This window comes from Colletotrichum karsti (genome assembly GCF_011947395.1).
Source record: "Colletotrichum karsti strain CkLH20 chromosome Unknown Scaffold28, whole genome shotgun sequence".
Classification (NCBI taxonomy): domain Eukaryota; kingdom Fungi; phylum Ascomycota; class Sordariomycetes; order Glomerellales; family Glomerellaceae; genus Colletotrichum; species Colletotrichum karsti.
This window is the reverse complement of record NW_024065928.1, coordinates 378,853-392,245: the sequence shown is the minus strand read 5'-3', so window position 1 is coordinate 392,245 and position 13,393 is coordinate 378,853. Positions and strand designations below refer to the sequence as shown.

The window sequence follows — 13,393 nt, the reverse complement described above, 5'->3', positions numbered from 1 at the left end:
ATTGACTGTTGGACTCGCCCCTTTTTGGGATGCTTGAGCATTTGTATATGAAGAAATCCGTACGGAGAAACAGAACTTTCCCAGTGGCCTGAGGGCTCTGGTCTCAGTCAAAGGTTGCTCTTTGGTCCATTGATGGGTGATTCTGACTAGCGTTTGATTCCCAGGCAGACAGTGATGTTCTGATCGAGGTGTTTGGGTTTTATGTTGGGAAAAAAAGATAGAACAGCCAAAAGTTAATGTATTGTTTGCTATTCCTCCGCTGATGCTGTATTGTTTGCGACTTGTTGGCGATGTGATCAGATGTATCAATTAGGTTCTGTCAAACGCAACAAGCCGTCGCTGTGTACGCCCACGGCCTATTCTCCCGATATTTTAGGATGATGGCTCGGCAGGATGATAACTCGGATCCGTGCGGAAAAGGGAAAGAAAAAATTGTTTCCTTATTCTCCGAGATGCTGGTTGGGCTCTTTGACAGATTTGACTCACCGGCGACGGTTGAGGCTTGACACATGGCAGGAGGGGCGGCGAGCCAGTTACACACACAGTTTCCCCATGATTTTTTTTATTTTTTTCGGCGGGGATCGGTCGGCCCTTCCTCCGACATCACAACGTCGGGTCCCGGTTGCTTTATATTCACAAATACACCTCCCATGAAGACGGGCGTTTTCGGCCTTTGTACCAGCAAAAGTCTCCTCCTCATTCTCTCTGTGCGGGGAACACGCCAAACAGCGTTTGCAGCAAACTTCGCCACCAAAGCGCGAGAGGTAGCCGGGCGCAACACGGCTCAGCAAAAGACCGCTTCACATCGTCGGCTTATACCATCTTCATCCTTGCAATCCACGCCGCAAGAGAAGATCAGGTTCGCAGACATGGCTGACGGGTTCGACGAGACTGCGGCTGCCGCCATCGAGGATAGGGCGCAGCAGGGACGCAGAGGTGGTGGAGGTGGAGGTCGTAAAGGCGGACGTGGAGGCGGCGGCGGCGGCGGCGGCGGCGGGGGACAGAACAGAGATGTGCTCGTTTCCAAGGCGCTTTCGAAGCTGCTAAGGCATCAGGCTGAGAACGCGGGGATCCAGCTTGAGGAGGGCGGGTGGGCGCCGTTGGATAAGGTGGTGAGTTTGATCTGCCGATGAGAATGGAGATGAGACGAGAGAGGATGCTGGCCTTCGCTCATCGACATCTTCAATCATGATCATGGATGAATGTATACTAAATTTGAACAGCTCGCATACGGCCCCATCCGCTCCCTAAAGGTCACCTTCCAGGACATCCAAGCCGCCGTCTCCACCTCGGACAAGCAGCGCTTCGCCCTCAAGCCAAACGAGACGACCAACCCGTCCCTCGACGAGACCACGGAGGACCCCTCGCACTGGCTCATCCGCGCCAACCAGGGCCACAGCATCAAGCTCGACTCGGCGGCGCTGCTCACCCCCGTCACCCTGGAGAACGTGCCGGAGGTGGTCGTCCACGGGACCTACTTTGCCTTCTGGAAGCGCATCGAGGAGTCGGGCGGGCTGAAGCGCATGGGGCGGAACCACGTGCACTTCGCGACGGGGCTGCCCGGGGACGAGAGGGGCGTCGTCAGCGGGATGAGGAGGGACGCGGAGGTGCTTGTGTATGTTGACGTCGAGAGGGCGTTGAGGGAGGAGGAGGGGATGAAGTGGTGGGTTAGCGAGAACGGGGTCGTGCTGACGGAGGGAGATGCCGATGGGGTTGTGCCGTGTCGGTTGTTCAAGGAGGTTAGGGGACGAGAGGGGGGAGTCGGGGTTTTGTGGGAGGATGGGGAGAAGGTTGCGGAGTTGCCTGAGGGTTTGAAGATGAGGACGCCGCCTGGGAAGGGAGGGCGTGGTGGAAGGGGAGGAAGGGGAAGGGGAGGGAGGTCGTGAAGTTGAGTTGAACTCCATGGTGTTATGAGCGGTATTTTCGTGCCTCTTCTACTCGAGGGAGAAGTATGTTCCAGGAGCTGCGGCTCCACTACAAGTTGCTTCTTGCATGAGCGAAACGTGTTTAGAGAAGAGTGATAGAGTAACGGCACAGAAGTCTTCAATACTAGCAATTTGCCGGTGTTCGCATGAGGACTCTTGCCTCAATAGATGGCACCAGCTGGAATCCGTCACGTTTACATCGCTCGGTGGGGGAAACTTGTATGTTCTCATTGCCTGAGCTAACCAAGTGTGCCTACCCTCCAGTACTGCGCCGAAATCAAATGGTCACTTTCTTACCCCCTTCCTTATCCACCTCTTCGTACGCGAGTAACCAACACCCTACGACCCAAGCACACTCCTACTCTTCTGGCTTCGTTTGTCCTGCTCGGTATGCATCCACGCCAAGATCTCCTCGGCCATCTTCTCTCTCGCGCCCCTTTTAGTGAAAGCCTTGGTGACTTTCCCCAGCCCGGGCGGGATGCGCGGGTTATCGTCAAAGTCGGCCGTGCCGTTCCAGAAGTCGGCGCCCGGGAGTGTCGGGTCTTCCCTCAGGACATAACGAGGGATGGGCAGGTTCAGGCGGTTGGCGAGCTGTTCCACGCGCTTCGTCGAGGGCAGGTCGGATGGGGAGAGGGGCCGAATGGCGGCGCCCGCGTTCGGCGTCGTGGCGGTGGAGGAGTTTGCGGACGCCAGTAGGGAGTTCGGGTTGGACGATGACGAAGGTGATGGGGAGTCCTTTAGCGGGGACGACGTCCTTGGGTTCTTCGCGGGTTTTTGCTTTGGTGAGGGCGACTGCTTGGGTTTGGGAGACACTGAAGCGAGAGGTGCCGTCGGCTGGGGTTCCTGTTTCACCGGGATGTCACCGGGCACGCCAGCCGGGGGTGAGCTCGACGGAGCCCGCTTCGCCGGGACGTGTAAGACGGCCGGAGCGGGAGCGGGAGCGAGGAGGGGGGCGGGGACGGCTCGCGGGGGCGCAGATCCGAAGGCGAGGGGGAACTTGGGCAGCTCGCCGCTAGGGAGCATCTGCCCGTTGTCCATGAGCCAGTCGCATGCGCACTTTGCGGCGAACTGCTTCGCGTCCTGCTTGCGGGTGAAGTCGGGGCTCTTAGGCGCGCCGTCCTCGACCCCGTGACCGGGACGCGGGAACCTGTCGCCCGTGGTGTCGAAGGTGACGAAGCAGGCCCAGCGCAGCTCGGGGGCTTTGCCCAGGCGCGGGTCCTGGCGGGGTTCGTCTGTAAAGATCACCCTTTGATTGCGGACTTGAAGGAAGTCTGGTGTGTCTTGTCAGTTTTGGTTGGTCCGGTGTGATGTTTCTGGATGCGCGACTTACGGTTGAGAGTGCCGATCCAGTTCTGGGTTCCGAGGGTCGGTTCCGGGCGCGTTGGCGGTCGGAGCAGAATGGCGATTGCTGTGGCCTGTTCTTCGGAGAGGGGAGCGGGATGTCCATGTTGAGCTTCGTAGGTTTCCTTCTCGGCGACCCAGGCCTTGAGGGCTGCCCAGTCCACGCGCGGCGCATTTGCTGCCATGGCGGATTTGGAAGTGAGGGGCACGAGCAGTCGCAGTCGGAGTTGAGCGCAGCGGCAGATGGCTAGAATATCAACGCGCGCTGTCGCAGGTAGAGCTTATGCTTGTGTAAGAAAGTCGAAGTCGTCTCGTGAGGATGCTTTGGCAGATATGGCGTCTGAAGTATGTCCGTTGGCAGCTGAGTCGAGGGATTGAGATGAGAAGTAGGAAAGGAGACGTCCGGGAATGAATGGTGGGGTGGTGTTTCTCCGGCGCGCTGGCTCTTCATGCTGGAGGCCTGCGAAGCGCCTGACTACATTACTGGCTTGCCGTCAACCTCGACCAAGGCGCGAAGTCAAAAGTAATCCCCAGCAAGTCATTCGTCTTTTGTGGAAGTTTGCCCAAACATGTTTGCTGTAGTCGCATTATTTTGAGTTGGCTGGACTTGGGATGGGATGAAAGATGATCGGCACAGGCCGATGTCTTGATTCTTAGCCGATTGGTCCTTTTCGCACCTGCCAAGCGCAACCTTGCTGTCAGTCCTCCACGGTTATTTTTTCCTTGCAACTACTCATCGCTACCTCTATAATTACACTTGCTGTTACCTAGTAACTCATTTCTCAAACACACCTTATCTTGACCACAAAATTCGCCATAAGTCAGAAAAAAGCCTTCGTCTTCTACAATATTCGTTAGTTACAACTCCACACCTGAAGTACGGCAGTCTAGGTAGTGGCACTTGATGGGATAGTGCGTACTGGAGAACTCTGTTGTCGATGCGAAGCTTCTCACAAAGATGATGTACTTGTGTCACCACAGTGCTTCTTCGCGTTGAAAATTATGTTAGAGAGGTTTCTTTCTATTTGTCCGAAACTCCAATCTATTTAAAGTTGCAATGAGGAGTCTCGAGGCGGCTCCTTCATCCCGTACAACACTACTTCAAGTATCTAGTGTTAAAGCCGTCGCCCATGCACCTGAACTATCTATCCAGTGTGCTCCTAAATACTTCTGGAGGGAAGGGTCTGGATGTTGCGCATGGGAAGCACTGCTGTGCTCGCTAACTAAATACGTGTCCAGATCCAGACTTCAATCTTGCAACTGTGAAAGCCTAGGTGAGCCCTTTCTCTTCGACGTGAGAAATGGAAACCTCGGCTTCCTTGAACTTCCGAACAGGAACCTTCTGCTCAAACAGAATATCCATTTCTGCGGTTGTCCTTCCCTTGGACTCCGGGACCATGAAGTATGTGAAAACAAATCCGATAACGCCAGCCCCGGCCCAGAAGAATCCGGATAGCGCGTTCCAGTTCCACGCAGTGGGGTTGAGCATGAATGGTGTGATCGTGCCGGCGACAATGTTGATGACAGAATAAGTGTTCCGTGCAACCACGACCGACTTACTCCGCAGGAGTGAAGATGGAATCTCAGCAACCATCACAAATGTAACCGGCAGCACTAGAAGGTTGGCTACGAAGCCGTCCACGGCAAGGAGAGACCCAATGCCCCATAATAGTGCTGCAGACGATGACTTCCGTAGTTGAGCGCCCATACCGCCGATGGCCGCGAAGAGAGCCACGGTGATGAGAGTGCCCCAGAGATACATCTGTCTGCGGCCTACGTATGTCATCACGACCAACTATGTGTTGGTGTTAGCTATGCATCCTTGAACTGCACCGTTCATATCCAGAAGACTTACGGCACCGAGGACTCCAAGTACAGAGAGTACTAAAGCAATGATGGTCATATTGAATGACTGGTCGACAGGGAGACCGGCTTGCAGGAAGAAGTACGTCATGTATCCTCGCACTGGTGCGCCGGTCAATACCTGCATAACATAAACACCCATGACGATGGTGGTTCTGCGGAGATTGACCCCTTTGAAACAGGCGAGATAGCTCGTGCCCGACTCGACATTCCGCTCGTGATGAGTGGTGAAGACCATCAACGAAACAAGTTTCTGAATATCGATACCCATGTCCCCAGAAGTCAAACTCGCAACTGCGGCTTCGGCCTCGTCTCGGCGATTCTGACGCACTAACCACCAGGGCGACTCTGGTGACAGATAGACTGCGATGATCACCACAAGTGGCCAGAACCATCTGTGCTCCTGTCAGCTTATGCCTCTTACTGTAGATAGAAGAAGCCTTACTGAAGAGAAAACGGGATCCGGTAAGTCCATGGACTGGGCAAATGCAGAGTACCGCGAAAGATCACCGCATTGAGAAGCTGTCCCAGAGCCTACGTCTATCAGATTTGACCTCCGTGAGATACATTGACTTACTGACCCAGGCTAGCGAATAGAAACTAGTGAGATAAGGGCGAAGTGCGTTGGGCATGATCTCGGTGACATACACTGTGGTCACAGTCTGAAATATTCCTAAGGGAAAAGCTTCGCAATGTTAGTTTCACACTTGAACGTGTTTGCACGACCACTTACCCATGAAGAAATTGGCAACAGCCAAAACTTGGAGACTGGGCGCGAAAAAGAAAATGAAGATGATCGGTGGCATGGAAAGCAAAGCGGCCGCCATCGTTTTCCGGAACCCAAACCTCTCAGCGAGGTATCCGCCCAAGAACATTCCTAGGATAGATGTAACGCCCGTGATGGCGCCCATGCCGCTTTGCCATGATGCAGAAATTTGATAAGATCCATCGGGTAGTCGAGCACCATAGTCCTGCTGGAAAGCAGGCACCGCGTAGAGTGATCCCATGATCTTGGTGTCGAAGCCCTCCATAACAAGCGCGAGGGAAACGAAGGCGCCGAGCCAAACAGCCTTGGAGTATAGTTTCAAGGCGCGTCGAGGGCTCAAGGAGTGCTCCCAAGCTATGGCAGCTTCAGCCTCTGCAACAAGACTGTCCGACATGGCCTCGGACTTCTGCATGGTGATCGAGGTTGAAGCACTAGGCGACTGATATGCGCTTTTCAGAGAAACTCAGTTGTTCAAACAAATCACAATGAGTTGGAAACACTTGATAAGTAGATTTGGTACATCACGATCTAGGCTTTTTAAAAGATGGTATCAACTACATCTAAGTTGAAAAGCTGGGGGTTCGATGAAGACAACAACAGAAAATCCAGCCAATTGGCATGGAATACACTTGCACACGCACACTCGTTAGCATTTGCCGATGGACCCGCTCGAAGATGTCTGGAGAGGATGAATATACACAAGTCCGTAGACAGACGGGTAAAGATGGAGTCGTTCGCTAAGCTCGGCATGACTCGCTTGGAGATAACAGGATCTTGCTCTTTATCTTGAAGCGAAACCGAGTCTTGACTTCTGTTTTTCTCAGTGTCTGTCTAGGATCCTGTTTACATCCTTCAGGAGGACATTGTGGAGTTCTCCCTGAGCTACAACTAGCCCTCTGTTTCGATTCAGATCCCTCCCAGCGCCAAAGTCCACGGCCTTCCCATCCAAGTCCGTTACCTTCCCACCAAGCTCGGTAAAAATAAGCTGCGCGCCTGCATGATCCCAGATGCACATCTTGAAATCTGGACTCGCCGGAATCAAGAAGTGGGCGCTGCCACCCCCAACAATTAGAGCGGCATAGCGGATATGCGAAGACCACAGGTCAATGTCTGGAAATTTCGCCTTGAACCTGTGCGCCAGCTCCGCAATCACATCGTGGCGGCTGACATCGCTAGCGGCGCAGTCGACAATATGAAGGCGTTTGGTCGGTGCGAGGATGCGTAGAGGGAAAGCATCGCCAAGACCGCCAGAAGTCATTGTCCGGATCGCAGTGCCTTGGCCTCGAACGGCCGTGAGCATGATACCCAAGCCTTCCCGAGCGATGTTCTCTTCCGAGACTCGGGTCATGTCAGGGCTGATGTTTGGACATCCCAGCACACCAACAACCTGCTTCCCGTTCTCGATAAGAGACAAAGAAACGGCATACTGCTGCCCTTTCAAGAAGGTTGCAGTCCCGTCAATGGGGTCCATAACCCAGAACCGCCCTTTGTTGCCTCCTATGCCATTCCCACCAAGGTCGATCAGACTCAGCATCTCGTCAACGGACGATGGCTTGGGTAGTAAAGCCCCTTCATTGTTCCGGTCCGCCACATCTGTTGCTGACAATACTAGGTCGTAAACCTTGTTGCAGAGTGTTTGGTCGGCTCTCAGGGCGGTAGAATCCTCTTCCCCTAGAAAGGCATCGTTTGGGAAGGCATCGCGAAGAGCCCCAACGAGAAGGGCCTGCGCTGCGAAGTCGGCAATGGTGACCGGGGAGTTGTCGTTCTTGGAGATCTCGCTGACTATAGACTGCACCGATTTGGTGAGAATTGAGGCTCGGAGAACGGCCAATTCCGCGAGATGCTGCTCACAAGCGAATGGATTCGTCATGGTGAAGAAACGGTAGCAAATCTTTTTAACGCTTAGTAGAAGGGCGCGACAGAGATGCGAGTGTCGGACCGAGATTCTCTTGATATATCGGCTCTACATACAAGATATTAGTTCGGCCGTAGGTCTAAAGTAGTTTTTGAGTCCTCACAAAGACAAGTCCGGAATGCTTACAGCACTTGAAGAAGATAGCTATCTTCCATTGCCCCCTCAGTCAAACTGAATGCGAGACGAAAACTCATCTGTGCGCTGTCTCACCCTTTCCAAGAAATTCTCGCTTCGGACATTTTTCAGTCTTCAATTCTCCCGACATTGTTCTCCGTTATTACTAGGTGACATCTCGGTGGTTGCCAGTAACAGTGAAGCGCGACGCTTAAAGATAAGATGAGCTCGGCTAGAGATAAGGTAATGCATGGTGTCCCTTGAAATGCCGTGGCGAGACATGGTCCATCGATCCACAAGCGACGTTATGATCAATCCCATAACTAAAAGCCATAAGCACTGTTTTGAGATGCCGTACCCGTGCAAAGACTGTGGCAATTTAGCCGATTTCTATGTGGGCTCCCAGTTCGAAGAGCTTTATGAATATCATTTGACACCTCACCAAAACCACAAAGTACAATGACCAACCCCTTGAGGACGACATCCCAGTCAATCAGGATTGCAGGACATCGGGGCTACAGTTCCGGCGCCCCTGAAAACACCCTGAGCGCTTTCCGGAAGGCCTGGGAGGTTGGCGGCAATGGAGTTACTTGCGAGACTGACCTCGCGCTGACCAGAGATGGCGAATTGATCCTGATCCATGACGAGACTGTGGACCGCACTACAAACGGCCACGGCCTTGTCTGCAACATGGACTATTCCGACATCGCCAAACTTGATGCTGGCCTTTGGTTTGACAACGCGTTCGAGGGGGAAAGAATACCATTGCTGAGGGATGCTTTACGTCTTGCACGTGAGCTTGGCATCATCTATCAGCTGGAGCTCAAGATCTACAATCGAAACGACGAAATATTCCCGAAGTTGAGAGCGTTGATCGACGAGTTACAATGCGCCGACCTTCTGCAATTCTCTTCGTTCGACTTCGCTCAGCTCAGAGCCATCAAGAAGGCGATCCCCAGTGTTCCGACAGTCGCTATTTCGCATTCGAGATTCATCGACCCTGCTGCGGTGGCGCGAGAAGCAAACGTGGATGCGGTCAATCTTGAGATACAGCACTTCCCGAGCGGCGAGGCTCATCAGCTTCACGAGGAGGGCTTTGCCGTCTTCTTGCATGTACCGGCCCCCGAGAGGCTTGCGAAACTGAAATCTTATGGGGTGGATGTCGAGGCACAAGTCATACAATGGGTTCGTGAGGGGTTGTTGGATCAGCTCATCAGTGACGACGTGGCACAAGTGGTCAGGATCTTAGATCAGGCTCATGTTAAAACATAATCATTGTTGAGCATCGTAAAGAGACGCCCATTGTCAACAGCAAAACTTGAAACTTCAACGCAAGATGCTAATAAGAAATTGTTGTTGTGGAATGTCCGGCATCCAATGTAACTAACGATGGTGAGCTCAATGCTTCAGGGAACCTATGTTTTCAACACTATTTACTTAGAAAGAAGTACTTCATCCAAATTAGCTTCAGGGAAGCAATACGTATGGAGGCATCATGTGTCAATGCTGTCCTAACCGCAATGGGTGAAAACTACCTTACGAAAGATGAAAATAGTACGTTTCCCCACAGCACATCACCCAATAACGATGTCCAAATCTATCACATGGGAAGGACGATCGTTCTGAGCCTCTGGTTGAAATGTTGTTTTATCTCGTGCACCAATTCCTCAGAAAAGGAAGCCTGTCTCTTCAACAGCACCGTAAACCATCCATCTATATTCACTGTCATTCAAATTTTTTTTAAAGAAAGTTAGACATACTTCATCATTTTTTATACCTCTTTCGTTTTCATTCGTAAGCGTGCCTACGATGGAATCACCTCATCCTGGCGAAACGAGCAGTACACCCGTCTCGCACCACGGAAAAGCACCATCGTCTTCGCCAAAGGCGCGCTACAGAGGCCGTGTTCGAACCGGATGTCTCGTTTGCAGAACCCGGAAGATAAAATGCGATGAGCAACGCCCTAGTTGTCAAAAGTGCACCAGATTGAACAAGACATGCGTCTACAAAGCTCCAAGCAGATTTGAACCACATCAAACGATAAGGGACACTAGTACTGGTTCCGCGGGCAGCAAACAAGATCATACCAGCATGGACACAAACCTCGAGAGCGCATTTGTGCATACCGAAACTAGAGGCTATCCAGTCCATGAGCAATCTGAAGAAAACGCCGCGGAAAATGTCGTCAACCAAAGTTCCCAGACGGATTTGAGGATCCCCGACGATATCGAGCATACAGATTCAGGCATTATAATGTGTGCCAATGCCGACGAGTCACCCTCAAGCCAACAATCCAATCCCTTGTGTCAAGGGAACAATATGGGTCTCGCCGAAACTCCTTCCGAGCGCCTTCAGCGGACGTCCGACCTTATATATATAAGCACAACCATGGATTGGTTAGCCGCGGCAGAAGGTTTTACCCCGTCCTCATTCAGCTACTTCATCAACGTGGTGGATTGTCCCCTGATCTCGCCTTTCGACTACTTGAATTGGAAACGATTCAAAACATATGTCGCCGATCTTGGTCTGCGTCATTTTCCAGTATCAGAAGCCCTTCTTGCTATCTAAGTTCTATATAGAGCTCAAGTGGATCGCTTACTAATGACCTACGCATTGTTAGTTTACTAAAACTTATTAAGTAATAGTTATAGCTAGCAATATAGTATATTAAATATTAATTAATATATAACTAGCTAAAAGGGGCTAAGTTAGCCTAAATACTAGAAAAAAAGGAGGGTATATATATTTAATATAAAAAAGTTATATTTAGATAGAAATCTATAAATAGATTTATTAAGTTAGTATTTATATTAGTTAAGTAGTATAGGGTTTAATATACCCCTTTAGTGTTATAACCCATTAGGCATAACTAATGAAGAACGCCCTACTAGGATACTAAGTAGTTATAATAATACTTTTATATATAGGATTATAGGAATAGGGAGGACTCCTCAAAATAGAAGAACTATAGATAAGTTATATAACTAGGGAAGTATAAGCACTAATAAGATAAGATATAAGCTACTTATAGTATAGACTATAAGTGCTTACCTTAAGTAACTACTAAGTAATTACTTAATAAGTAATTAAGGTAAGAAGCTAGGAGGATAAGACTTATATATAGGATAGACTTAAGTCTACTTAAGGATAGACTTCTATAGCTCTTTAGTAATTAACTTATAATTATTACTTATAATACTTTTAGCTATACCTAAGTAATAATTACTCTATAACTCTTATTAAGGACTTACCTAATTACTAAGCCCTTCAAAGACCTATAATTACTTAACTAGACCTATAGAATAACTAATAACTATTACTATTATTATTACCTAACTTACTATTAATATAAACCCTATTATTAGTTAGCTAGCTATAACACTATATTATTTAGCTAAATTAGATATTAAAGCTATAATAAGCTTTATTATATTAAATCTATTAATTAATAGCTTAAATAGTATATTAAATAATATATATAATAAGAGTTTATTATTAAAAATTACTTAGACTTATAACTATTAAGTAATAGTTATAGCTAATAGTATAGTATATTAAATATTAATTAATATATAATTAGCTAAAAAGGGCTAAGTTAGCTTAAATACTAGAAAAAAGGAAGGTATATATACCTAATATAAATAAGCTATATTTAGGTGGGAATCTATAAGTAGATTTATTAAGTTAGTGCTTATACTAGTTAAGTAGTATAGGGTCTAATAAAACTTAGTTGCCACCTTTGAGACGATATCTGCTGACGTCGATATTGACTTTGACATCGTTCTCGTCGTTGCCTTCATTCTTTGTTTATGTGTGGCGACCCTACCGAATGAGGACAGTTCTTGTTTTACAGTGTTGGATGGGGCTTTCGCAACAAGACTGGAGGCCTGGTTACTGAGCGGTCATCAAACACCCGTTTCTTTACGAATTTGTGCTTGGCTGCAACTCCTGAACACAACCACTAAGCGGCCGGGAAGTGCTGGGTTGTTGTCAGAGCCAATTCTCAGTCTTTTATACGACCATGTAAAACAGGTTCCTATTCTTTCGGAACTAGACCGCGACGCCCACCCGGAACACTCTCTACACAACGCTGTCGCCGCACCGGTCTTCGACTTCTATTTGAAACTTCAGAGGATGTCGAATCGAGTCGCGGATGTCACGCATTACCGCCGATCACGCAACACACCCGAAGACCAGGCAGAAGTTGTCGAACTAATGGGTGCATTGAAGACGGAGCTCTCCAGCTTGTGGGAAAGTCGGCCAGCCCTACTGCGGTTACAACCAGATACGATTCGTGACCACTTCTCTCTTCAGCTTTCCGGTCCACTCATCTCGTTGGCCGCAATCTGCATTGCAGCCTTCCATACCGAGATCATCGTGATCGGCCGTATCCTGGGGGACCCCCCTTTTCCATCACAAGAGACTCAGCAAGCTCTTAAGGAAATCCGGGACATCTGCGACGGAGACTGGAATGTCTCAACGGGCGGTACAGTCAATGCAGGATATGTTCGGCCGCTATTTGTTTATGCACTCGAGAGCTTCGACAGTAACGATACCCAGTGGGCAGCAGAACGCTTGAGGCGCATCAAACATCCTATCAGTCGAACCAACTTTCTTGCGTCTTTCGTCGAGGCTCATGGGGAGGCACAAAGAACTCAAGCGAGAAGAGTGACGATGAAATATTTTTGCTACCAGACCTTCGGAGTTCCGCTACCATACATGTAACCAGAACTGGATGCTGGCTTCTCTATATAGTGCTCTGGAGAAGCTAGGTACATTCTACATAGCTTGAAAGGGCTGCGGAGGCCTGCTGGAAATACTGGACTTCTGTAGAGTCCCGTTGGGTAATTAGCCACGCCGGCAGTTCCTGTCATCATACATTCAATTCCAACCATGAAAGGCGCGATTTACTTGAGCATCAATAACACGAGCCTAGGCGAGAGCAGCGATGCTCCAACTACCTAAGTATTCGACCAGAAACAATAACCGTGGAGCAGTGCGATGCTTCCCTCCTCAAATTCATAAATATTCTTTCTAAATGCACTTACACCAGTGAAGAAAAAGTTACTCAATGTTGCTAAATAAACATCGCCAGAACAACGAGCACAAGCGGATTAATGCGAAGGGTAGTACAGCGACATCTCTTCAACCACATGGAGCGCTCCAACGTCGATAACTCTGTTCTGTGAGAAGTCTGTCGCGGGTTCGTAAAAGCCAGTCCCTTAGAACACATCAGAATGCCTGCAACGTGCAATCCGTATGAGAGCATTCGCTTTATCATATTGAGTCTCAGATATCGAAACCCGAGTATGTCTCCCAATATCGCGAAAGTGGGTGCGCGAGGTTCCCCAAGCCAAGGCATACTGAAGAGTGGTTGAAAATCAACCACCATGTCTCATTGGTTGACAGAACGGCCAAAACCTGCAGGCCAGCTCGTTTCTTCTCACTGCAGCATCCTCGGCCAGTAAC

General features: G+C 49.7%; 4 protein-coding genes across 4 annotated transcripts; 2 read left to right on the top strand and 2 right to left on the bottom strand.

The window, feature by feature from the left end:
- Positions 1 to 869: 869 nt before the first annotated feature.
- On the top strand, positions 870 to 1,886 carry CkaCkLH20_08451 (Tpt1/KptA family RNA 2'-phosphotransferase; the record flags this gene model as incomplete). The annotated part of the gene is made up of 2 exons (XM_038891166.1): positions 870 to 1,112; positions 1,224 to 1,886. The coding sequence occupies 2 exons, from the start codon at positions 870 to 872 to the stop codon at positions 1,884 to 1,886; spliced, it is 906 nt and encodes a 301-aa protein (XP_038743540.1).
- Positions 1,887 to 2,264: 378 nt separating this feature from the next.
- CkaCkLH20_08450 (uncharacterized protein) lies at positions 2,265 to 3,451 on the bottom strand (the record flags this gene model as incomplete). Its single annotated transcript, XM_038891165.1, has 2 exons — positions 2,265 to 3,196; positions 3,256 to 3,451. 2 exons carry the CDS (start codon positions 3,449 to 3,451, stop codon positions 2,265 to 2,267), a joined length of 1,128 nt encoding a protein of 375 aa, XP_038743539.1.
- A 1,085-nt stretch (positions 3,452 to 4,536) lies between these two features.
- CkaCkLH20_08449 (uncharacterized protein) lies at positions 4,537 to 7,765 on the bottom strand (the record flags this gene model as incomplete). The annotated part of the gene is made up of 5 exons (XM_038891164.1): positions 4,537 to 5,061; positions 5,122 to 5,524; positions 5,703 to 5,802; positions 5,863 to 6,334; positions 6,854 to 7,765. 5 exons carry the CDS (start codon positions 7,763 to 7,765, stop codon positions 4,537 to 4,539), a joined length of 2,412 nt encoding a protein of 803 aa, XP_038743538.1.
- Positions 7,766 to 8,383: 618 nt separating this feature from the next.
- On the top strand, positions 8,384 to 9,196 carry CkaCkLH20_08448 (uncharacterized protein; the record flags this gene model as incomplete). The annotated part of the gene is made up of 1 exon (XM_038891163.1): positions 8,384 to 9,196. The coding sequence occupies one exon, from the start codon at positions 8,384 to 8,386 to the stop codon at positions 9,194 to 9,196; it is 813 nt and encodes a 270-aa protein (XP_038743537.1).
- Between the last annotated feature and the right edge of the window lie 4,197 nt (positions 9,197 to 13,393).